At 43.7% G+C, this 26,054-nt stretch overlaps 3 protein-coding genes across 6 annotated transcripts in view; 1 reads left to right on the top strand and 2 right to left on the bottom strand.

The window, feature by feature from the left end:
• The window catches only part of clic5b (chloride intracellular channel 5b), a 14,643-nt gene extending 6,357 nt beyond the window's left edge, over positions 1–8,286 (bottom strand). The window contains exons 1-2 of one of the 3 annotated variants that reach the window (XM_084483819.1): positions 7,832–8,286; positions 7,130–7,780 (exon numbers count right to left, since the gene is read on the bottom strand). In XM_084483819.1, coding sequence (XP_084339945.1) covers positions 7,130–7,780; positions 7,832–8,122 — 942 coding nt within the window. In that variant the 5' untranslated portion in view covers positions 8,123–8,286. Of the gene's footprint in view, positions 1–3,557; positions 3,973–7,129 lie in introns of those variants that run through there. The other 2 variants (XM_084483818.1, XM_084483820.1) reach the window with 2 other exon arrangements.
• A 203-nt stretch (positions 8,287–8,489) lies between these two features.
• Positions 8,490–14,785, bottom strand: enpp5 (ectonucleotide pyrophosphatase/phosphodiesterase 5). The gene is made up of 4 exons (XM_084483595.1): positions 14,573–14,785; positions 13,070–14,052; positions 11,987–12,163; positions 8,490–10,524 (listed from the first exon to the last, which is right to left on the bottom strand). Exons 2-4 carry the CDS (start codon positions 13,962–13,964, stop codon positions 10,067–10,069), a joined length of 1,530 nt encoding a protein of 509 aa, XP_084339721.1. The 5' UTR covers positions 13,965–14,052; positions 14,573–14,785; the 3' UTR covers positions 8,490–10,066.
• Positions 14,786–18,345: 3,560 nt separating this feature from the next.
• hmgn3 (high mobility group nucleosomal binding domain 3) lies at positions 18,346–25,378 on the top strand. 2 transcript variants are annotated; one of them, XM_084483682.1, is made up of 6 exons: positions 18,346–18,440; positions 20,014–20,061; positions 20,399–20,428; positions 22,425–22,484; positions 22,806–22,904; positions 24,314–25,378. In XM_084483682.1, the coding sequence occupies exons 1-6, from the start codon at positions 18,426–18,428 to the stop codon at positions 24,353–24,355; spliced, it is 294 nt and encodes a 97-aa protein (XP_084339808.1). In that variant the 5' UTR covers positions 18,346–18,425; the 3' UTR covers positions 24,356–25,378. The 2 variants fall into 2 exon arrangements, with proteins under 2 accessions (XP_084339808.1, XP_084339809.1); XM_084483683.1 differs by lacking the exon at positions 20,399–20,428.
• Positions 25,379–26,054: the final 676 nt, after the last annotated feature.

Genomic DNA, 26,054 nt, shown 5'->3' on the forward strand with positions numbered 1-26,054 from the left:
AACTGGGCAACTGGGCTGATCCACTCGTCAAACATTGGCGGGGAGTAACACATCCGCTGGGGGTAAAATACATGGCCTTTATGCATCTTCTGTGCTCAGAATGGCCTGATCCAGAAGCCGATGAATTAATTGGAAGCCAATTATGACCCAAAGCACCATTTTAATTCTAACACTCGAAAATTGAAGCGACAAAACTTATATATATTTAAAGATAAAGATATATTTTTTCCACAATAGTAAGGAATTAGGATCGGCAGAATTTGATTACTTTAATCGATAGTGCTAATTATAAATATTTTATTTATTTATCAAGAGGCACCTATCTTTATAATAACAACCTTTTATTAGAAAGAATGGTGGAATTTCATACAACAACTACAGTCCTACTAATTAGGAGTAGCAGTACTGTACGACTAAGGGCCACTACTACGGGTACTCCCGTGGTCTTTGTGCACACAGGGGCCTAGCACAGACACCTGATCAGGTGGCCCTGCTGAATAATACATTGTGCTTCCATTAGCAGGTTCACCGCCCAGTAGGGCAGGGGGTCACCGATCCCGAGGGGACCTCAGTCACTCCACACAACAGAAAGGCCCCCGTGTCCCATGTTAGGGGGGGGTGGTGGGGGACGGGGGGACGGGGACAGCACACAGGTCAATGCCCACTGGGTTAAGTCAACCAGGGAGGTTATTGACTAGGTTTGACCTGGGTTGTTGTGGCTGATTTGGGCGGTATTGGGGTGGAAGCACGACTGTCTGCATTTAGGACTTTGAGGAAGAGAGGGAATTGGCTCAGACGCTACGATGTGTGACTCGCCTTTCTCTGTTATTGATTCGTTCCTGGCTCTGTCACAAATCTATCGTAACATTATTACGATTTAAATAATAATAAAATCAATATAAATCAATGTTGTCGTTTGCCATCCCTCTTTAACATCCCCTACAGACTAGTATGCAAACCACACAGCATTTTTTAGTTTCTTCCTATCAGCAACAGTTTAAAAACAAACCCAACATGTCAGTGAACATAAATTGGTGGCATACATAACAGTGTGACCACAGCTCTTGCTAGCAAACACCAGAAAGCAGCAGTGTTCATCCAAAAGTAGCTGAGCCAACTGTAAACGTATGCCAGCCATTGACTGAGCAGTGTGCTGGAGTCTGCTCCGGGCTCTGTGTGTGTGTGTGTGTGTGTGTGTGTGTGTATGTGTGTGTGTGTGTGTGTGTCTGTATTGTGGTGTTACTGGACTGAATGGAGGAAAAACAATAACCAGCTGTCCTTGATAATAGCCAATCAACATCTAGAACCCAGGGGGACAAAACACTGTCTCACGCACACACGCGTGCACACACACACACACACACACACACACATACACACACACACACACACACACACACACACACACACACACACACACACACACACACACACACACACACACACACACACACACACACACACACACACACACACACACACACACACACGGATGATGAGTTCATCATCCGTCCATCCATCCATCCCGTCCATCCATCCATTCATGGACTCGTCTATCATCCATCAACCCACCTACCCATCCATCCCTCCATCCCTCCCTTCACCCATCCATGATCCATCCATTCATTCATCCATCCCTCCGTCCATCCGTCCATCCATCCATCCTCCCATCCCATTCATCGGTGTATACCCCAGCTCACATTACTATGGGCATAGGTCCAGCTTCAGTCTACCGACACTAGTGGATCAGCACACAGTCCATGTGTGTGTGGTGATGGCAGGAAACCATAGTACCCAGGGAAGGACCAATCTCAGGAGTTTCACCCTGGATCTCTGAAGCTCTGAGACTACCCACTGTAGGGCACCTTTTTGCACCAATTCCAAGACCTATAAATCCTACAGGTGAATGTGACGGTGAATACAGCTACAGCTGTGTACAGTAACAATCTTTTTTTCCATACATTCTTCACATATACACAGGAAGCCTCAGCACTCAGATCAGAAGAGTGATTCTTATACTCAGTGAAGTGAAGTCAGCAATTATATCCTTGAAACTATAAACATGATGAAGAACGTAGCAAAATGTATGAATTATAATTCCTGCTCCCTGCCATCGAAGCAAACTGTGTAATTATAAACCCTTGTCCTAGCCAGAGACTTACACCTCTGCACAGAAGTGTTTATTACATATGCTGATTACTTATTCACTTTACAATTTGATTACCCCCATCCACTTGCATACTCTATTCACAGTGCTCCTATTCTAGAAACATATTTCAACCGTGTTGTGGGGATATCAGATGTTCAGAGTGTGGCATTAGGGAATAAGTTGTCAGAGATCTAGGTCAGATCTCTGATGGCCACCTGGAGAGACCTTTATGTGTTGCTTGCTGCTACCATGAAAACCCCAAAATGTGTGTTGAAATGAAACTATCTTGAAGTTCAAATAAAACACTTGCCTAAGAGATTCAACCATACACAGAAATGCAAATAAAACATTTGCGTATTTGAGAGTATTTGGGGTGAAAACTGAAAAATCATAAACACAGAGATGAAACCTATATCAATTGTCGACACAAAATCGGTGCCGTTTGAGGAGCTAGAAAGAAAGTGTCTTGTAGTGGAAAGGCTGTGATGCAATCTAATTGTCTTAATGACCCTCCCTGACTTTAGTGCCCCCCCCCTGGAGGCCTGACTACTGGCTACAAAACCAGCGCGTTGGCTGATTCCACCTGCCGCGCAAGCTAATTGGCTCGTCTTCCATGTTCTCTCACCTGCGTACAGTTCACCTGCCTCGGGTACTTTTCATCGCCTCTACCTTTCCCCTGGAGACACTCGGAGGGGTTGTTAAACCGCATGGGTTGTTCGAGCATTAAAAACAACACGCTGGTACATTAGGTAGCGGTTAAAGAACAATGCTTCAGTCACCGTGGGGCAGATCCGAGTTCATTTAACAGCTCTGTACTAAACGTATTAAGTTTTATGCACAGTACCTATCCTTATAAACATCATCCTTGGCTCAATGGCTTCAGTCACTGTTGTGGCAGATCTGTGTAAATATACCAGATCTATATGCTCTGTACTAAAAGTATTAAGTTGGATGCATACCTATCCTTATTAATCATCATCCTTGGCTCCACCATCTTTATTTATCTTGTTTGTACAAAGGTTTATGCCCTATTCCCCCGAATACTAAGACTAAAGCAATAGATACAATCTGGGAGAACGATCCCATAAGAAAAGGTTGATCATGTGTAAACGATAGCGACCAAGCAGAGGCCCATGATGCACACACACATTGTGCCCTGGATGGCTCGTGGTTACAGCGTCAGGGATCGCTGTCACACTCACACGCGCTCCGTCAAGCGCTCAGACCGGCCCTGGTGTAACCCGACCAGCGCTATTGGGTTGCACACTTTCCAATACACACACACACACACACACACACACACACACGCACACACACACCACCGACTGACTCCCTGTATCCCCTATCGACACCATAGGAATGATGTATATAAAATCCACCACCACAACCACCACCTCTCCTACCTTACCTTGACAAAGAGCTCGATCTCCGGGTCTCTGTCCGGACCATCAGAGGACATGGTACCCGGTGCTGCTCTGCTCACAGCCCTGCCCGGTGACGTTTTAAAGACAGCCCTACACAAGACTTAAGTCCTCAGATTCAGCGCGGAAAAGGTCTACATCCTCGATCAAAGGGAAATTCTTGAGTGCTTGTTCCTTGATCTTGGAATGACAGCAGTGCATTCCTTCAGCAGCTGCCAAAAAGTCCCTTTACAGACTTCCTCCTATACCTAGTCTCTGTGGCTCCTGTTTTGGGTCTCCTGTACAGGTGAAGCAAGGAGAGATCCAGACACAGGCAAAGCAGGTGGTGATCTGGGACAGGGGACGAAGCCCTGGGCTTTGATTTGGCCGGAAAGCAGGGCTACAGCTGTGGACTGGAGCAGCCTGCTCACTGACAGGCAGTGCTGAACAGGTGTCAGCGTGAGGGAGGGAGGGAGGGAGGGAGGGAGGGGGTGGGGGTGGGTGGAGCCCTGTTGCACTGACTTATTCATTTCAGTTATATTTTCTTCCTCTTACCAAAGTCTATACTTTTGGTTCTGCACTATTGTGTGTGAGCAAAGTCCAAAAAAATTAAATAAATTTAAAAATGAAAAAAATAGAAAAGTCAACTTTTTCAGGGTTTTTCAGGGTTTTTACAGGGTTTTTTCGGGGGGTTTTCAGGAATTATTCTGGGTTTTTTCAGGAGTTTTTCAGGGGGTTTTCAGGAGTTTTTCGGGGGTTTTTCAGGAGTTTTTCAGGGGGTTTTCAGGAGTTTTTGTGTTTCTTAGTGTGTGTGTGTGTGTGTGTGTGTGTGTGTGTGTGTGTGTGTGTGTGTGTGTATGTATGTATGTATGTATGTATGTATGTATGTATGTATGTATGTGTGTGTGTGTGTGTGTGTGCACACGTGTGCCTGCATGCGTGTGTGTGTGTGTGTGTGTGTTTAGGATATGTTTTCACCAGTGAAAAACCGGAGGAAGTATCCTGTGTGAATTATTGATGCTATGCTTTGGTTTTAACAAGACGGTTTTTCGGTGTAATATTTTCATCTTGTAAGAGCCTATATATTGCTACTTAACTGAAGCACATCATAAAGTAGGACATAGAGTTTGACATTTTCCCAAGAGGAAGCCTATAGGCTAGTGGGACTGGTGAACCAGAGCTGTAATTACTTGAAACCCTTTCTAAATATAGAACAGCGCCCTCTCCTGGCATATTAAAGGGAAGCACAGAATTACCTTCTCACACATAATTGCTCCTTTATATGGGGAGTAGGACAATTAATAGTACTTCACTTCATAGTATATCACTGTGCTGTAGCTTCACATACTACACTTAATATGCAAAGCACTTTGTCCTCTACTTTTAATAGAACTGCCAAGATAAGCCATCCTAATTGCTTAAAGCATATCTTGGTCGGTTGCCTAGGTGATGAGTAAAACTAAAATTGTCATATTTTTACTAGAACAAAATGTATTCAGACAAATGCAATCTTCAGTTTGAATGGATTAAAAATGACCATGAATGAAGATAAGTAAAAAAAAAAAAAAGGCAATCAGATGCTCATTTGTATGACTGTAGCTCAAAAATGCACTATATGTGTCATAGCTGAAATCTATGGAAAAAAAGGTGAAAATGTTCAGAACCACCCTTTCCTCGTCAAATTGTTACGGCAAATCATTCACCCGGGTGTCAATTAGTAACAGAAGAACCACTGTCTCTCCTGGGCCACATACCAGGGTCTTTGAACCCTTCTGGGCTAAATCCGCACAATTCCTCTGGGCCAGCTATCTCATTGAGCTAAAGGTCAGCCCTGCGTGGATGTGCACAGACTTTCCTGACAGAAACGGCATAACCTTGAGGTCACAGGAGTAAAACTAGTTAAATAGTTACACCGCAATGTCAGTTTCACAAAATACAACAGGAGAAATAGGGTTGCGTTGTGCAGCCAGACGGGTCTTTAGTGAAAAACCGAACGCATTGTTAACTATCTCTCTGCTTAATCTAAGGGGATATGCAAATATCATGTGTTCCCTGTTATCAGAGAAGGGTATATAAGCTATGGGCTCGTTAAACCTGTCACCATATTCTAGAACTTGTTCATTGCAGTGACACTAATTCACCTTCAACACTACACATGTTCTGATATTATATTCAATTTGACCTCAACTGTTCAGCTTGTAATGCTACAATTTTGTCTGTCCATTACGGCACCCGTTGCCCTCTTTCTGCGTTCCTTCTCAAGGTTTCTCCCTTGATGATTAAGGGAGTTTTTTTTTATTAAGGGGATTAGGGAGGGGTTGGGTTGAGAGGGTTGTCATAAAATGTGGCGGCCTGTGAAGCCCTTTGAGACTGTAACTAATCCTATTTATGTTTGGATACTGGATAAATATGTCCAAATACACTTATCTTGAATTGACTAATTATGCATCCACCCCAGTCTCCCAAGGATCTTTCAGATTCAAACACACATTTAAAACAAGGCTACGTAATAATTGTAAAAACGTTAGGCAGTGCCGGTTTGCATTGATGTCATGTTCAAACAACTTTTAAGTATTCAGTCACTGAAAGAAAGAGCTAGAGCTTATAGCTATACGTTTGAATAATGGCTGTTTGGAATCCTACCCCACCCATTTGAAGCCTCCTATACTGCAAGGACATAACAAGGGTGTGTAGAAGTGCATATTTTCAACCTTTACAGGTAGATAACCCCTTTGAACTGATTTTTTTCCATATTTGTAGTGAGGGACTGAGTGGCTTTATATATAGATAAGGATCAAGCATTTTTCAGTTTACGGTTGAAACGACTATATCCACTGTTACAGGCCTATTTGATCTAACTTACTAACTTACTATCCTACTTCTGAAATCAGATGCATTTTTGGGACTGCGTGAATGACATCATCAGCTTTAAAAGCAGAGTGGACGTGAAACTCGGTGAGAGTCGCAATCACCCTGACTTTGTCACGCTCTCCCAATCAGCAAAGTGACCCCTGTGCGAGCAGATTACAGAGAGAGGCCGGCTATCAGAATAACAGGAAAACACACAATAGCATTTACTCAAGCGTAAGGTTTCTATGGTCACCTGTATACCAGGTTAATTATTACATCCAACCGCAGGTAAACCCCCCCCCCCCCCCCCCCCCACCCTGTCAAAGACAAGTGGGTCCCCGACTCAAAGGCAAACTTTACACACACTTTTCCACTTTCTCCAACTCTGCTTTATATTCAGGAACATGAATAGTTAGTGTGTGTTGTCTTATTAAATCACGTCCACTTCCTGAATGAGACACTCCATGGTAACCAACAGCCCAGATGACCTTAGGCTCAGTCAATGTTGGCCTAAAGGTCGTGCTCTATCATTTCCACTAAATATACGTAGGCTAAGGACGTCTTTAGTACAATTACATAATTATTTTGACTGGTTACATAATGTCTACATATCTACATATTGGATTTGAGATCAATTATGGATAACCTATAGGCCTATTTTGTTTGGGGTTGGGTTTTTGGGTGTGGTGTTTGGAAATCGTTTTAGAATAGTTTTGAGTTATATATTTACCTTGACGAACAGAGATATGTCGGGCTGGTCGGGGTCTGCTGCCGGTGCCGCGCTGGTCTCGTCCAACGTGACGTTCTCCAGAGTTGCGAGGCTGAATCCGCTGGTCTCCTCCGGCCCCGGGAGGACCTGTTCGGCGTCAGGAGTGCATGCCACCACCACCACATCGTCTTCTTGTTCCTGTTTTTCCACTGTTTCCACTACGACGAGCGGAATCGGAGGATCTTCACACGGATCTCCGTGTGCCTCGGAAGATGCTGCGGAGGACCGTCTCGATCCGGTGCCTTCTCCGTCTCCAACCGCCTCCTCCCCACCTTCCGTCAATTGCAGTTCCTCCACCTTCGCCACTTGTTGCTCCTCCGCCTTTGCCTCCACTTGTTGCTCCTCCACCTCTTCTTGTGGCTCCTCCACCTTCGCCTCCACTTGTTGCACCTCCACCTTCGCCTCCACTTGTTGCTCCACCTGAGCCTCGACTTGTGGCTCCTCCACCTTCACCTTTTGTTCCTCCTGCGCCTTCGCCTCCACTTGTTGCTCCACCTGAGCCTCGACTTGTTTCTCCTCCACCTCCGCTTCTTCTTGTGGCTCCTCCACCTTCGCCTCCACCTTCGCCTCCACTTGTGGCTCCTCCACCTTCACCTTTTGTTCCTCCTGCGCCTTCGCCTCCACTTGTTGCTCCACCTGAGCCTCGACTTGTGGCTCCTCCACCTTCACCTCCACTTGTGGCTCCTCCACCTTCGCCTCGACTTGTGGCTCTACCCGCTCCTCCTCGTCCGCCTTGATGGTGTCTCTGGTGTCTATGTAGTCCGGCGATGAGCGCTTCTCTTCTTCCACTTCGACCGGAGGAGCGCTGGACTGCTCTTCCTCGCTGTCGGACTGTCTCACCTCCAGGGCGTCTTCTGGGTTCTTCTCGCACTCAGGCGCTGGGATCTTGTGATGATCCGCTGGTTTTTCAGAAATATTGATTTCATCATCGATCCTCTCGCATGCGTCCTCCATGTTCGCTGGGTTATGTTGATGTGACAGAAGTAGAAGCCTGCTTTGCAGTTGTTGGGGGAGATAGCGGTAGTGAAGCGGTCAATCTAAGGCGAATCAAAGTCATATGGGTTACACACACGCGCTCACACACTCATACACCACCCGAGCTGCCCACTGTCTCCGAATGCGCACACGGGCGAATTCCAGGGATAACTTAGACGAGAACTTTGATCCTTCGAGTTAACAGGTGATTTATGCAAATTGAGGGGGCGTGCCCCCCCCCCCCCCCCAACACACACACACACACACACACACACACTCACACACACAATAGATGCAATCAGTCACCACTGGAAACAATTAAAACAAAGGATATAGTTACTTGGTTTCACATTAGTATTTTATTTCGGACCAGATCGATTGATTACATGTACAGCGCAAAGATAGCCAATTTATCTGTGGGTAAATATTCAATTCTAGGTTAACGGTAAACTGACTAAACTGACTATGGGCATAATCTACTTTTAATGCAGGGGTATATTTGACTTCTTTATTAATTCTCAAAAAATTAGCATTTTTATATAAATATCTTAATTTGTAACTTAGCAAAAAGTATATCACAGTGGTGTCTGTCCTTTTTGGCACAGGTTATGTGTTATGCATTTAAAACAACCAATTCATTTGAAAATATTTTTTTTTTTACAAAATAGTTAGGAATTATGACCGGCAGAATTTGATACCACATTACGATAGTGCTAATCATAAAGCTTTTTTTAAATTATTATTATCAAGAGGCACCTATCTTTATAATAATGACCTATTATTTTTAAAAAAGTGGCGTCTACAGACAAGCAGTGCAAATGACACATGACCCAACGCATCCTGACACCACCCTTTCGTTTCATTTTCCATTTCGATCCTTTTAGTGCAAATCAGGTCAACAGCTCCAGCAAATCATGCCATTCCAGTCTTCTCAACCAAACAACCAAAACACTTTCAATCACCTTATACGACAAAATACTGACCATCGCACTTCACAGTTCACCATAAAAATGGCCGTGGTAAATGACAGCCAACGCATGAACACATGGGCAACAACTATCTAAACTACAGATATGCCCGGGAACAAAAAAAAAAAACCTCTCTGAAAAGGGACAAACAAACGAACGATTGCACACTTTAGAGATATGTCGAATACTAAGTTAAAAGGCAAATGGTAAATTACATAAATTAAAGGAACAATAACGACTCAACCAAGCAAATGAAAGCGGCCTAAAAATACCTCTGAATGAACAAATTGTGGCAGAAATAAATAAAAGCTTAGCTTGGGTATTTTCGTACCAATTTACATATCTGGTTAACGTAACAACTCCAAGATGTTTCCAAGGGCAAAGCAGGCAAGGACAAGTTCAAGTGTAATTGTGCCTTCGAGTTTAAACAGGCTAGGTTAACACATAACCAGAATCTCATGTTGTATATGTATGTAATGTCATGTTCTAAATTCGTCAAGTAAGGAGACAAAACGGCGAACGTTGAGATGAAAGAGGGCAACCAATTACCCCAAACAAAAACACATTCAAAGAAAACCCACTGGTGGGTCCTAAGTCAAGGGTTTGCTCTTCAATTCCATCCTGTACCAGAAACATACCCTAGCCACCCTTGCATCCATTACACTCATTGGCAGCCTGCATTCAATACCGCAGTGGACCCTCAATAATAGCAAACAAAACGAGCGAGAAGCATAATCGTCCCCCAAAATGAGCTTCCCCCGTTTTATTATTAATACTACAACACAACGATAACACTAATAATAGTAGCTAGCGATGAGTGGGGCCAAGGAAGGGCTTTAGGAGCTGCTTCTGGCGCCGGCAGAACTTTAGATTTTACACCCTCCACATTTATTTTTGCTGTTGTCGCAACTCTACTACCAACTCTTGTACCGCTTGCCTCCCGCCGGCGCCGCCTTTACAAGTGGAGGTCTTCCTGCAGCAGCGGCTGGGACATCTCCCTGCTCTGCATGGGCAGCGTGGGCAGCTGCTTGAGCGTCACCTGCTTCACAAACACCATGAGGAAGCCCAGCACCATCGCCACGCCCAGCAGGGAGCCCACCGTGGGGGCGTAGGAGTAGCCCGGGGTGACCCCGCCTGGTGGATCGCTGCTGCTGCTGCCGGGGCCGGTGGTGGCGGCGCCGGTGGGGGCGGCGAAGGGGGCCGCGGACGGCCCCACCGCGAGGAGCAGGTCCTGGACGTTGGCCAGGGAGCCGTTGTTGGGCAGGGGCCGCAGCCCCAGGACGTGACACATCAGGGGGTAGAGGTCGACGGAGCGCATGGAGCGCTTCACGTAGTCCTTGCGGAAGGCGGGGCCCCGGGCCAGGAACACGGGGTGCATGCTGGGTAACGAGTTGTTGTAGCCGTGGTTTCCCACTGAGAAAATTAAAAAAAATAGAGAGAAATGGCTCCGTTAAAATCCATTAAAGTACATCCGGAAGCTGACTGACACTAGTTCACAATGACATCCCACTGTGACACACTCACGATCTACCGGAAATGCAAGGCCTCGCTAACACCCTTGTTGTTTCAATGCAATTTTTATCATCCGATCATGGCAGGACATATACGGCCAGGTCTTTAGAGTCCCAGATCCCATCCTGATCACATTGCGGTCCGATGAGCCGGACCCCAACGCGAGGTGGTCTGGCTCGCATTCAGATCAGACTTCATCAGTGTTTGGACAGCAATGTGGGCAGAGTAATAATCATTACAACCATGCCCCATGCCTACCCCGAGCCCGCCAGGATTCTCCCGGAATGCATGGTATGAAAAAGCAGCTACCAATATTTTGCACTAGAAGATCGATAAAAAATAAGCAATGGGGTTTAACCGAGACCTGGTACCATGTCTGCTTTATGGTAGGATGCCACTGTCTGTTATCACAGGCTGAAATACGTACCAGTCAAGGCTGTCTGAATACGCCCTCAGTGATGTACTACATGCATCGACCGCTCGCCTCTCCTCAACAGGTCAGGTGCGGACCCTCCCACCGCATACCATTTTAAACAGCAAACTACAACATCAGGGCTTTATCTTCCACCCAGCGCCATTTCAGCTCTCTTTATTTTACCAGGAAGTGTTTCTGCGGGGAAAGCGAAATCCGACCGCAGGGCCTGCCAACGAGTTCACATTCAAGTGTCAAGTGTGGACGTCAGACCAGTTTGCATAGTTTGATGCCTCAAACAAAGCCCAACATTGACAAGGACACATTTATCAAAGATGAATGTTTACACTCTAATATTCTGGGACGTCTTGACAATGTTTAGAAATGAATACTGTTATTATTATACTGTTATTATATAAAAGATTATTCCCATGTGAAGAACAGACATCTGGTGTAAAATCTTTTGTTTTTTAGTAAATCTCAGGGCTCATTTGAGTGTGCTTTGATCCATAGCGTTTGCTATTCTTAGCTTGTGCAGAGACATCGCTGCAACAGAGAAAAGATAACGAGTCCGAATTACAACTCCCATGTCAGGCTTAAAAAGGGGAACCCAATATACAGCACAATATAAGCTATTTGGTAGAACGTTTTTCATTCCAAGGGTCCTACAGCAATAGCACCCAATGCCAACTGCATTGGATGACAGCATTGGGGAATAAAACACCTCACAGCGGAAGTGTCAGGCACCAAGCATACACAGTGCGAATGTCGGTTCATATTTGCAGCGTGACCCAAAACATCAATAGAATCATATCGTTTTAACGGTTCAAAACTCTGTCCCGACACGGCCCGGGTGCTTTTAAAGCCATGCTACACACGGACAACATCAACGGAGACCTCTATCCGATTCCGACACATGCATAAAGAAGACCGGGGGATGCTGTAACATACACATGAAGGTCCCGCTCCGGTTCTGTACGATGGTCCAGCCTTCCTCAGCCTCCAGCAGAATGGGCATGATCCGCTCGTTGTGTCTGTAGTGGAAGTGTTCCGGGATGTCCTCCTTCTTGTACACGTTCAGGTGAGGGTTGGCGCCCAGCAGGGAATTGTACACGTCCTCCAGCCTCCCTTGAAGGAGGGAGAACATCCACTGGGGTTAATGCTGTCGTGCGGGGCAACAGTGCTGGGTTACAGACGTTCCAATGTCCCCTGGGACGCAGGAACTAGACATGACTAAAGGGCTCTTTATGGTCCCACGTTCACGCAACGCAAGGACCATGCAGACGCTTGGTCCTGCGTCGGGTTTTAGCGCGCGGACCAATCACAGCCCTTGCGGCTGCGTCGCCTAGACGGAAGGTTACAATTTTTGGGAGGCGCACGTCAGGCCCTCGCGGTGGACGCAAGGAGGGTCCGCAAGGACGTAAGGGGTCCGTAACCCCCTTGCGTTGCGTGAACGTGGGACCATAAAGAGCCCTTTGATACTGACAACGAGCCTGTGCCAACTTGGAAATCAGACTCCACTAACAAAACAACAGACTGGAATCATAGTCCTCCATTAAACTGATATGTGTTAATCAACAACATATGTTGGATGCCTATAATCCACTAGGCTGAACTCACGCTCTATTCATTAACCAGTGCTATAGCAATGGTTAATGAATAGAGCATGAATAAGAAATTGGTTGTACCGTTGTATACTTCAAAAAGGGACAAAGACTTTGCCTAGATTTCTGCATCGGGGCACTCCCACATGTGAACAAACAATGGAATATAAAAAAGGGGGCTGGAAGTTTTTAAGAAGTATCATTTGAATAATTTATAAGAAAAGGCATGGCCATCTGTCAGCTATTGGCGAGTGAAATGCGCTGGGGGAATATTGAGCTGAGCCCGCCTCTGTTATGAGCCCATTTCGGATTTAGACTGCTCCAGGCTAATTTCTGACCAATCTCTTCCCCGATTGGTTCGGGGGGGGGGGGGGAATCCATCTTGCCCGTCTATCACAGGTGTTGCATGAACGACGCAAGGCGTATATACCTTCTTTGGGCAGCAGCGCCACCACGGGGCTCTTGTCCACCCAGGTGTACCACTCCCTGCTCACGTACTGGTCCAGCTCCACGATCTTCTCGGGGAACAGCTGGGTCATGCCGTGGTCGCTGGTCACCACCAGGTTCAGCCTCTCGTAGAGGCCCGCCTTCTTCAGCTCGTTGCGCAGGAAGCCCAGCTTGGCGTCCACGTCCACGATCACCGCGTCCATCTGGGAGCTCTCGGGCCCCAGGCGGTGGCCACTCTCGTCGGGCTCCTCCCAGTAGAGCACGCCAAAGTCCACCGCCTGCGGCTCAGGCGCCGCGAACCACTCGATGAGCTTGGTCACGCGCTCCTCGAAGGGCTTGGAGGCGTTGTAGTCCAGGTAGTGCGTGGGGTACTCGCCGTGGATCTTCACGTCCGACCCGGGCCACATGGCCGCCCCGCTGCGGCCGCCGGCCCTCTGGTAGGTCACCCACAGCGGCACCCCTTGCTCCCACCAGCGCGGGTCGTAGATGCTGTCCGTCTCCATGGAGAAGGAGCGGTTGAGCGCGGGGTCGTACATCTCGTTGGCCACGATGCCGTGCGACTCGGCGTGCAGGCCCGTCACCAGGCTGTAGTGGTCGGGGAACGTCTTGGTGACGTAGGCGTTCTCCACCACCTCCACCTTCACGCCCTCCTGCTTCAGGGCAAGGAAGTTGGGCGTGGGCACGCGGTCCACGTAGTCCCAGCGGAAGCCGTCGAAGGACAGGAGCAGCAGCTTGGGCTTGTCCGCGACCTCGTCGCCGCCGCCGCCGTGGTCCTTGCGTCTGTGGTGGCTGGCGTTTTGCAGGCACACGGGGGGCACCAGGAGGGCCCAGAGGCAGAACAGGTAGCAGGGAGCTCCACTCAGCAAGCAGCTCCACATTGTGCCGCCGGTGTCGAAGGACTGATCCCCGGCTGGTCAGTGAGGTGAAGGGTGTTCTCGTATGGTATAGTCCCGTCTATATGTACGCCTGTGGATGAGACACATGTCACCAACACATGTTGACAGTCAACTTCCCGTGTTCTTTGAGCTCTACGTAGACGGGACAGGATAGAACCTGCTTACTCAAGGTTACAAAAGGTTTACAAAAGGTAAAACTGTATCGTCTGGCTCCAGGAATTGGTAGGGTATTGACGTCATAGACATGTTGATTATCGATATCGAGATTGCGTAGTAATTGAAGCGCATCAAAAACAAAATATATATAGATCTATATTTATATGCGCTTCACAGAAAGCGGAAACATGTATTGAAGATCTGCGACGATATCGCATGCTTAAGGAGACACAGACGAGGAAGCTGTTGTTAGCAAACGAAGCTATGCTAAACAGCCCCAGTTCTGCACGATATGACAGAACAAAAGAGCACAATGAGATTAAATGACGTCCGTTTAAAACAAAGCCCCTGACTCGCCACAGGCAGACAACATGCCACTAGTTAACACGGTCAATCGTAACGCAAACTAACGCCATGTCAACAACGTAGCATACCTTGTTATCCTAATCTGCACGTCCCCAGCTTTCCTCTGCACACAAAGATAAACAGTCAGGCAGGGTAGTTCTGCATAAGGAAGTCCCGCCTATTTAAAGGGTTATAACCTCAAATCCAAAAAACGACAAAAACACACACTAAACGATTGACATAATATGCATCCCCCGAAATGCATACAGCTGATATCGGAGTTGCATAGTACTGAATCTCATTGCGATGCACTGTGTGAGCAGGTTGCAATGATGTAATGCAGGAGAAGAGGAGGAAGGGGCGGGGTAGTGATGTGGTGAGTTGGTGGGGGCTTGTTGTCTGCTGTTATAAATAGAAATCGAATGCGAGTTTCGTATTCCTGCAACGGAAGGCAAACTAGGCCCACCGTGGCTAGACATGAAATGTCACAAAAATGCACGAGTATCCTATAGGTTTTATGGTAAGGTTGTATAGGCTATGTGTAGTATAGGCATATTGTCAAAAAACAACGCAACACGTAGGATTCAGCCATGGCAAATAAAAAATAAATAAAAACTAATATTTGACCACGAGATGTCAGTCCAGGGCTGTCTTTGCAGCTTTGAGTACAACATAATTTCGAGAGTGGCTGGAAGGACATGGACCCTCTCTATCGCTTTCACTTCATCTGAAATAGGCCTACTTCACCTATTTTAGATGACGTTATTTTAAAGTCGTTTAACAGTTAACTATTTTTTGTTTATGTTGGTAAAATATGATCTTTTGATGTAGTAGGCTACCCTCTTGTATTCGTTTATATATATATATATATATATATATATATATATATATATATATAAACTTGTTATTACCCCCATGACATCTAAAAGTAGTTTATCTTACTGTTGGACAGATTTTAGAAGATAGATTGTATGTAATTGACGTCTTCAGAGCGTGGCTTAGCCTTACAATGATGTTGTCCTGGAATAGGTTTTTGTTTCTTTGTAGTGCCCTAATGACCTCAGTGTTTCATATTCCTGACCACTGCCCCTCCTTATGAGTGCCTGTATTGGTCGTTTAGCCTCCTTTGGTACATATTAATCTCCGAAGTATTTCAGACTGCAATAACAGGTTTTATATCAGTGTCCTTCAACTGAGATGATTTGATTGTTCATATTTTCGTCATAGATGGATGCTTTTGCATGGCCACTCCCACTTGTGATGTCACGAACAAACCGATTTTTCCAGACCTGTTAAAACTGGTAAAATACCAGGAATTGTTTGATGGATTGGGGCAAAATGGATCTCTTGTTTGTGCCATTGTCCTTCCACACAGACCACTAAAGTTGATTGCAAAAAATCATACACATCTGCAACCGAGTCTTCCCAGACAATGTGGGACACTGTAACACAATTTGTATTTAGATCCCTCAAACAATAAGTTAACCTTGTTGATCAGTATTCAACAAACATACAATTTAAACGTTTTTAATGGTTAGTAGATAAAGGAACAACAACAAATTGAGGACATTGAGGATCCTCGTGTACATATATTTATTAAACAGACACTTGCATTTAGAGACACACTAAATATCTGTCACTGTGAGTAAAAAAACATACACACAAAAAAGTGTGTGTGCTGGTTAAGCTTGTGTGTGGCTTGTCTGTGTGCAACATGTATATTTCTCTTTCTTTGATCAAGTTTGTGTGCTTACATGGTTGTGAATTCCCTCATGTGTGTGCGGTTTGTCCCAGTGTCATTGCACGTGTGTGTACCCCTGGATGTGCGTGGATGCATGTGTCCCTGTATGTGTGCATGTGCGTGTGCGTACATGTGTATTTGGCCCTGTATGTGTGTTTGTTATTAGGTGTGTGTGTGCGTGTGTCCGTGTATATTTCTATGTGTCTGTGTCTCTTTGTGTTTCCTCCATGCCGTTTAAGCTGACAGTGCGCTGTGTGGGTGTATGTGGGAACTGTGTTGAGTGTTTCGTACTCGTGTGTGTTCTGGGTGAACTCCTAAAAAAATAAAAACAGGCCTCTGTATCGGGGGGCACAAAAGCCTTGTCCTTGCAGGCTCTTTGACTCTCCATTGTGATGTCACAAGGGGGAAACCTTTGTTGATTTGTTGAAAGAATGCCTTTATTGTGATGTGCACAGTGATGATTGTCTGTTTTTTAGCATGGATGTGATGCAGGTTAAGATGCCTTTAATAAAGGGCAATTCATTGCCTACACTTAAGGTACCTTATCTTTGGTTGTAAGCGTAATTCGGGCTGACAGGCCTTGCTGTTACCCATTTGTATATTCCATGATGTGAAACCGTTGATGTGAAAGTTTTTGACTTAAAAATGGTTCATGTATGACGAATGACAAAATGACGTTTCGACCACTTCCCCACTGTTTCAATTCTGTTGGAGTGGAGTTAAAGATGTATTGAGATTATAGAAGGAGAACAGAGAAATATTGACAAAATAAACAAACATTTGATAAACTTTGTATTGGGGAGCAACTGTCATCACCAAGTGGGTTTTTATATAGGACAATTAGCCCTCATTAGAATTATAATATGAACCAGCTCACTCAAATAATCAATTAAAGTAGTGTATGGCATAAACACTTTTATTGAATATTTGAGTGAGTATTAATTTGCCATCTGTCCGATGAATAAAGCACTATGTAACATTTATAACATTATCTAACCCTACAATGTACATCTATCTCAAAATGTTTGTTTGTCTGTTTGTGTTTTTTTTTTTATTGTGTATTCATATTTATACTGTATATTATTTTATATTGTGTTACCTATGTGTGCTCTTTGAATTTCATTGTACTGTGTATAATGACAATAAAGGCTTTCTATTCTATTCTAAACAGAGGAATTTAAACTTGTAAAAAATTGTCATCAGATATGATAAAACATCATCATGAACGTCACAGGCCTACAAGAAACCTGTCATATGGGACCTGCTCAATTGCGTTCATTAAGTTATCATGCACTATTACCATTTATAGATGATTGTATTATCTTTGATTCGTTTGGAAGTCAGGGATTATATAGACGCACTGTTGTATTTTTATATTACATGTTTCATGCAGTCAGCAAACTGATGTATTTCCAAAAAAAAATGATGTATTTCAAAAATACAAACAAACATTCTTTACATCATGCTAACTGAGCAGGTGATTCGACACTGCACCATTGTAGATACCATCTAGACCGGGCTGGTCGCCTAGGTCTAGATGGAATCCAAATGTTCCAGTTAACCGAGAAACGGATGGGTGACCTATTACAGCCCTCATGGACCATCCCTATTTTAACAATGACAACGTGACGGCCAAACGCGTGATTTGCCGGAAAAAAAAACCTCCAGAAATGAAAATGTTCTCGAGCCCTAGGTTACTGAACGTGACGGTTACTAATGAAGTTTCCATGCGAGATATATTTTAAAGCAGAGCAGCAGGCTTTTGTGTTTTTAGAGCGTTCTTTCGCTTCGATCACGTCCTACAACACAACACCAGTACCCAGATCCAGCGAGAGACCCGTCCGCTCTTCCATCCGCTCGTCGTGTCTCATTCGACCTCCAGCTCAGATTTGCGTACACAAAGCGCCTAACCAATCGCTGAGTCTTCATGAAACCCCTCTCCGAAGTCTCGACCAATCGTCGCGACGATGGTATTTACATACAGGGAGTGTGAACCAATCACAAGTCGCTACAGGGTACGCTTGTGACCGCTCCGGCCAATAGCGGAGCGAGTTACACAGTTTTGGGGAGTGCATATCATTTACATATTATCGAAGGTGCTTAGATATTGATCCTGTATTTCGAGGTAGTTCAAACTGAGCCGCTGGATCTCCGGTTTTACCTTCTCATTCTTCTCCGAGGAACGTTGTCCGCTAACAAAAATGCCTAAAAGAAGGGTGAGTAGCATTTTGGTGTTAATCCTCCGGTAGCGCAGTTTAAATGTAGTTTATTCACTAGGATTTGACCAAATAGCGGTGCGCGATACTGTGACGACGATGAGCAGGTGAGGTGATGCCAAAGTTTCGAAATCGACGTTTACAAACGGCCAGGTGCAAACATCTACCGATGACAGATTCCTTTGACATTGATTTCCCCCCCACCACCTCACATATCTTATCTTGCCCCATGTGGAGCCTACTGTAATATTAATGTATACTTTTCAATGGCCGATTTGGTCGTCGTTTTTTTTTTTTTTTATCTCCTCCTCTTCCCTCTCCGCCGTGCGCACGGGAACCGACAAACAGGACCGGGTCTCGCCGAATAAGAGCAGCTTGTGTATTGCGCACCGGTAGCAAGCAACCAACCTATGATTAGGATAAATGAACAGTGCTTAAGACGTTCCCATGGCAAGAATGTGTAATCCAACACCAAACGAACGCGAACGCCACCTTTTTTCCTATTCAGTCTGTGATGATGATGATGATGATGACAAATGGGAGGCAGCAAACCCCGCCACACACACACACACACACACACACACACACACACACACACACACACACACACACACACACACACACACACACACACCGAGCCGATGGAGCGAATCCATATCCAAAAAAAAGCAAAGAAAGAAGGGATAATAGACAATGCAGCTGTGAAAGGGGCACCGCGGCGCTATCCAAACAGCCTTTGCGCGCCGTAGTGTAGTGCTTTGTCCACATATGTATGCTCGGCAACTGTCCTCTCTAGCATCTGAAATTGCTATTGTTTGCAGTCGTGCTTTTGAGGACAGAGAGGGGAGGAGTGGGATTTGGGGCGGAGGTCGTTGCCATGCAAATGATGCGCCCGGGAACCTGCAGGCTAAACGGACTTTTTTTTTTTTTTCTTCTTGTGGGTGGACACTCCTGTTGGGCTCCGAGCACCCATTAAGTCCTCTTAAGCAAATCACCTGTTTGCTGAAAGAAGATTTGAGTTAATAACATACTGAGGGGGACTGACACACACGTGTATACACACACACACACACACACACACACACACACAAACACACATTGCACCTTTTATACTTATATATAATTTGTGTTGAAGTTATGTAGTACAACTGCTATAACATATATAAAAACATAATTACCTTTACTTAAATATACCACATTTTACAAATAGCTTCATGTTCGTTTTTAGCAAAGAAAATACAACGTATAATGGGATGATTTTGTAATAACACACAGGACCAGTTTGTAACATGATATTTGTTTTCCAATATTTGCAAAGGCCCAAGGCTGACTTTCACTCTTTTAATTAATCATAAAAGTCAGACAACATTCGGATACACGTACAGGTATACACACTTACACACACACACACACACACACACACACACACACACACACACACACACACACACACACACACACACTATTGCCCCTTGCAACGCTCTGTCCCATACGTGGCAGTCATTTGTATATATATATATATATATATATATATATATAAATATGTTGATATGATCTTGATGTGTCTCTCCAGTCGGATACTCCTGAGGAGAAGGAGTCCTCCAAAGTCACAAAGCAAGAGGTAAGTGGCTCACAGTTCGGAGCCCCAGCGTGTGCCGGCTGCTGTGTGTGTTTTTGAAGTGTTTTGATGTGTTTTCTTTTGCAAAAAGTGTGTTTGTGGGGATACGACGTGTCTCCAATGTGTGTGTGTGTGTCGCAATAAGTGTGCACACTGCCAAGTCGAATCAAGTGAGGAGGACACTCCATTTCCATCTATGAAGCAGAAACACAAGCACATATATGATCCTGAAAATGGACCCTAAAGGTACATCTGATATCTCTCTCTGCCTGTCTCTCTCTCTCCCTCTGTCACTCTTCTGTCTCTCTCCCTCCTCCTTGCTCATCCCTTGTTGCGGTAGCCCACCAGAAGGTCAGAGAGACTGTCAGTGGTGAGTTGGATTCTCCCGCTCTGTCTTCACCTCTCTCTCTTTCTCTTTCCTCTCATCCGCATACCTCTCTCCACCCTGTGACACCCTTTGGACACAGTCTTTCAGGGGACATTTGAATCCCCACTCGGGTCAATGTGACGATGCTGCCTTCAAAAGAATAAGTGGATCGGCTCGTTCACATTCAAAACGTTCCCCGAGGGGTGTGTCCGAGGGACATATGCATGTCTTTTCTATGTTGTCTCTGTCCCTTATATTTGTGTTGGTCTGTCATAGCAGAGCTGCATACTTATTAATGTGTACATCAACAACATCCTTCACAATTGCGTCTAATCCATGTTTCAGTGCAACGTTTTGGTTTAGAAGTTGAACTGAACATGAATACATGAACGGAGGAGTGTTATGGACATAATCATGATTCACCAATGGATATTTATTTTAATCATGATCTTATGTAAACGGTTGAACGACCATCACAGGAAATCAGTGATTCAAGTTTTGGTGTGTTATTAATTAGTTATTGTGAAGCTCTGCTTGATGGGTAATGTTGTGTCTTGTACGTCTCTTTCAGTTTTGTTTTGTCTTTTATCTGTTTGTGTCTTTCGTCTGTTGGGTGTTTTGTCTGTTTATCACTGTCGATCGGTGCATGCTGGAAGAATGTTTGAATATATCTGTGTCTTAAGAATCTATGCATATACTGTGATGATTTTGTGAAGTCCTTTTTGGTCTAACTATTATTGGTGTATCTCTGTTAGCAGTACTAGTGCAATAAGAAACACTAGTAGTATGTTACAACTAGCAATAGTGATATATAGAAACAACACAAACAATAAAGGGCAGTATCAATAAGAAATCGTTTGATGCCAGTTTTAAGCAAAAAAGACTATGCTATTGTAATTTCTGTCTTTTCAGAAATCTCTTCTAACCACACAATAATATGACACACAAAAATGCATTTAGAGAGACACATTTACATACATAAACACACAGAGTAAAGGAAATCACATAATTGATCAATGGTCCGTAGCGACAGAACATTGACCTCAGGCCAATGGGGTCAACAGCTTTTTTTGAGAAGATGTATTTTAAAATCATTGAGAGATCCCCTTATCCACTTAAATGACAAGGCTGGCATAACAGGCAATAGCGACAATGTTAACAGTCTCTACCTGCTTTACAGTATGGTCTGTCTGAGTTGGACAGTAGATCAAACTTTTGTTGTTTGGAAACACATGAAGTCACATAGTTTTTAATTTGCTTTGGTCAGCGGAATCAATCCGGTAATTGATTCTGCTGACCATTCAACTACATTATAAAGGGGAGAAAGACACACATACCGCACAGATATTTCACATGTAGATATGGGTAAAATACAGGCCAAGTGTAAAAATGACAAAATCTTAACTAGGTGTGAAAAAGCATTTTCGTTAACTAAAAACAAAAAATATAAAAAGTTTAAGCAAAGACCATAACTAACAAACGGTAACGTGTTTAAAAAAATCTATAAAAATTAATCCAAATTATAGATAAAATGTCTTAAGTTTTAAGTTTTGTCTTTGTCTATGTATTTCATTCATAATGGTATTCCTTTAGGTATACTATTATGAATGTACTATTAGTATTATTATTATAGTATTTTGGGTGGATGTTAAATCTATCTACCAATATTTACGCTGTGCCAGTTTAAGTCCAACCTTTTGTTGATTTGTTATCCAAAATTATTTTTGTGACCTTTACAATCCCGCCCCTGACAAATACCCCATATTACAGAAAAATTAAAAAAATAACACTGACACTAATAAAAACCAAAATACAACTAAAACCAAGCATTTCCAAAAACTAAGCTAAACTAGCTCTGAAACGGCTCTGAAAACCTTTTAAACAGAAGTTGCAAACAAACAGTAAAAAATTAATGAAACGTGAAAAATAATATTTACCTTAGCATTGAGGGCAAAGTTGCGTAACATTATGACAGTAACCAGGCATGCTTCACCTGCAGAAACCTGTTGCACCGAGGCCTGAGGTGAAGCCCAAGAAGGCAGAGAAGGCCGTCGTCAAGGTAACTCAGATAAACTCTCTCAAGGTTTTGTGAATCAACATGAATTTCAAGTTTTGCCTTGAAACTATGAACTATGAATGTATATTGTAAAGTCAGACCCATGTGTAACACAGACATACATGCACACACACATGGACACAAACACACACCTGTAAATAGCAGACATACATTTCAAAGCAACTGTGACAATGTGTTTTTGGGCAGATGCGAAGGCGTTGCACTTTATCTGTAATCACAACAAGTTTCAACTAAGATTTGATTTGTTTCTACCTGTAATCTACACCCCCCCCGCACAAACACACACACCCTGTCTCTGTACAGAAGCCTGTGGAAGAGAAACCAGTGGTGAAGGCAAAGAAAGCAGTAGCTAAGGGCAAAACCGATGCTGGAGTTGCCCAGAACGGACAGGCCAAGAATGAGGTAGGAGATGGATGTCCTGGATTGAATAGAACCTGTAACTTTAGAGATGAGATGCAAGCGGTGCATTTCATATGTATATATGTTTTAATTTAATAAATTGTTTAAATATTGCAAACCTCTTACACGGCTGGACTCCTCCCACACCCGTTTCTCAGTGACTTCATGCTAACCTTCAGACTCAAATCAGTGGTCCTGTCATCCATTCAATGATCTCTCACCTTTCTCTGCTTTCTTTCTCATGTCTTTCCCCACACAATGCGTGTGCATGTGCACACACACACACACACACACACACACACACACACACACACACACACACACACACACACAGATCTATGTGTGTCGTCCCAGTGTCAGTGTGACTTTCACCAGAACCAGGGCTTCCTCCATGATGTCAGTGAGGGGTCAGAGCGAGACTGTCCGAGTCCAGGGTATGGCGCGGCGTGTGTGCACGTGTGTGATAATCCACTTAATGCGTGTGCGCTTCCACACTAACTCATTAGGGCCTACTGCTGACCGTAACCAAGTACTAATTGAGAAAAGGTTTGTGTGGTGTGCATCTACGACGCTGTTTGCTTTCATGCTTGAGAGAGTTATATTTCAGAGACAAATGCTATAGGAGAGTTGTATGTAGTTATGTATTTGGCATTTAATGTTGTTGACATATAGGCCAACCAGATGGGTAGGTACAGCTTTTACTACTTACAATGCATTAGCAACAATTGTTCTTCAAGATAGTAATACATCCACCTTTCCATCCCGAAATAAACTGGAGAAACAGCGAAGCACTTTGTAACACACAGAGAGCTTTTTAGATCATTGGAAATGGATGTTGAGCAACCATTATTTTAGCAATTATTATCCTTTTCATCTATTGTGTGCTCAGGCTCAGTCCACAATATTTGGGGAAACCAAGGATTTCCAGCTTTGTTTAAATATTTATTAGCCCAACACCAGAAAGTCTTGTTGGTACTATGGTGCATTCCACCGCATGTCAGGGTCGCCCTGAAGACTTTTGATTGGTTCTGCAAGGAAGGTTTTTTTTAAACACTCTAATTGTTTCCACATAGTTTTAGCAACAATCTATATTATAGGATGTTGTCCTCAAAGACACATTTAAAGACCGACTTGAGAGTGCATGACTCTTCCTGACTCTGTTTCTCAATTAGAAGACTCTTGTCACATTTTGTCGTATTTCCTTGCCAAAACAGTACTGGACTACTTTGCAAAAGATGGAGTACCCATCCTTTAAATCATGTGTTCAACTCCAAATTAGAAAAACATTGTTCACAGATTGTTTTCAGGTTTGGCGACGGCTGAGTGTGACGTGAACCCAGTGTGGGCTGATGAGCTGTGTTCTGGTAGCAGATCATCCTCGTGTGGGATCTAATTCATGTTCTGTGTTCCAGGAAACCGAAGAAGCCGAGAGCGTTACTGAGGAGAAGGCGTAAATGAAGGGGAGGGATTGTCCTACCTAGATGATCACTCTGGTTTTTACTCGATGGCAGCAAAACATCTCTTCTTCTTTTTTTTACCGAGGATTTTGTAAGATGATTTTTTTCTAGACTCGTTTTAGTAAAAAATGGAAAACCAGCAAATCCCATTCCCTGTACACACCTGGTACACACTCCTTTGTTCAGGTTTTTCCGTTTTTTTTTTTTCTTTGCCCCCGGAAGCCCAGATTTTTGTCAAGCAGCATTTTTCCAGGAATCTCCACGGAAGAATGCCATCTTTTGATTGAATCGCTTGCATGAGACTTTGGGTATACCCAAAGGGAAATTCCTCTGTATGTCTACCTACCTTGAATAAAACCATTCTCTCCTTTTGTACCAAGAGGAGAGCTGTACAACCGTGCATGCTCCAGCATCCCAATCTTTCTATAGACGGCAACTGACATTGTTGGCTATGCTAGCTAGCGAGGTGGAACACTTAGTCTTTAGCAAAATAATTAAAATTGGGGATAAAATATACTTTTTTTATTTGCAGCATTTGCATTGGCCAGTCATAATTAAAGTTGAATACTTATACACATGCTTATTGCTGTTTTACAGAGGAATTTTCCTTCAGGAAATTTTTGAACGAGACTGTAATGTCTTCTAAATTAATGTTGTTGCTCTTGTTAAGTTACTCACTAAATTAGGTTTCACAGTGGCATAAAAAAAGTTTTGAGATGAAACAAAAGTACAAAATAAACCTTTACACCTACAACATTTGAAAATTTTGGAATAACTACAACTGTAATTCTAACAATTATATTAAAAATATATGCTTTTTGGGCAATTATTTTGAATATGTGGATTCATGTCCTAATTTGTTCTTTATTTTTTAAAAAGTACCATTTGTCATAGAGAAGAGTGATAAAGCAATAATGAGTGGTGCTTCTGTTTAGGGAGTCAGATTTGCCATTGGACCTTATGGTCTCTTAAGTTTTCATCCTGTTCAAAAAAATATTTTGAAATAAAATATAAAGTTGATCTCAATGTGTATATCTTATTCTGTATATGAATGAATTATGCTTATGGATGTTTATTTATCGATTGATGAATGGTGCCAAAGTGTTAATAGTCAAAAGAAAATCTAAATCTATGTGAAAATGGCTGGTTGTCCTGTTCATATTTCCTGAAGTGAGATTATCATGATTTGATTTGTTGCCATAGCAGAAGGCTGTGTGAAAGTATGAGCAGAGTGTAGGTACAGTAAGCTCATGTTGTGGTGCTGGAGGTTCATTTAAAAGTTTTCATGTTTTTGGTGACTTTACAAGCTCACACAAAGCAATGCTCTTTTTCAGTGTGTGTGTGTGTGTGTGTGTGTGTGGAGGTCTTTGGGGGCGAGGTGCAGTGTGAAATGGAATTGCTGTGTCAGGAAATGAAAGGTCAGCAACTGCCTGTTAGGCGGGTCTACGCTGTCAATCAAATGCATTGGCCAATGAGGGAGGGGCAATTAATTTTTTTAGGAGATTTTGCGGTGTTAAGGGACTACCAGTCAATTTATCTTTGCGTGTTGATTAAGGGTTTGAAAGACTATAAGGATCATGGAACCTGTCAAGGCATCCGATGTTGTGCGCTTTTAAATGTTTATGTCTAATGAAAATTAACAGCACTGAGCAAGTGAATTTTATGTTAATTACTATATTAATAACCAAAGTCAATG

This window comes from Micromesistius poutassou (assembly GCF_964030765.1).
Source record: "Micromesistius poutassou genome assembly, chromosome: 19".
NCBI lineage: Eukaryota > Metazoa > Chordata > Actinopteri > Gadiformes > Gadidae > Micromesistius > Micromesistius poutassou.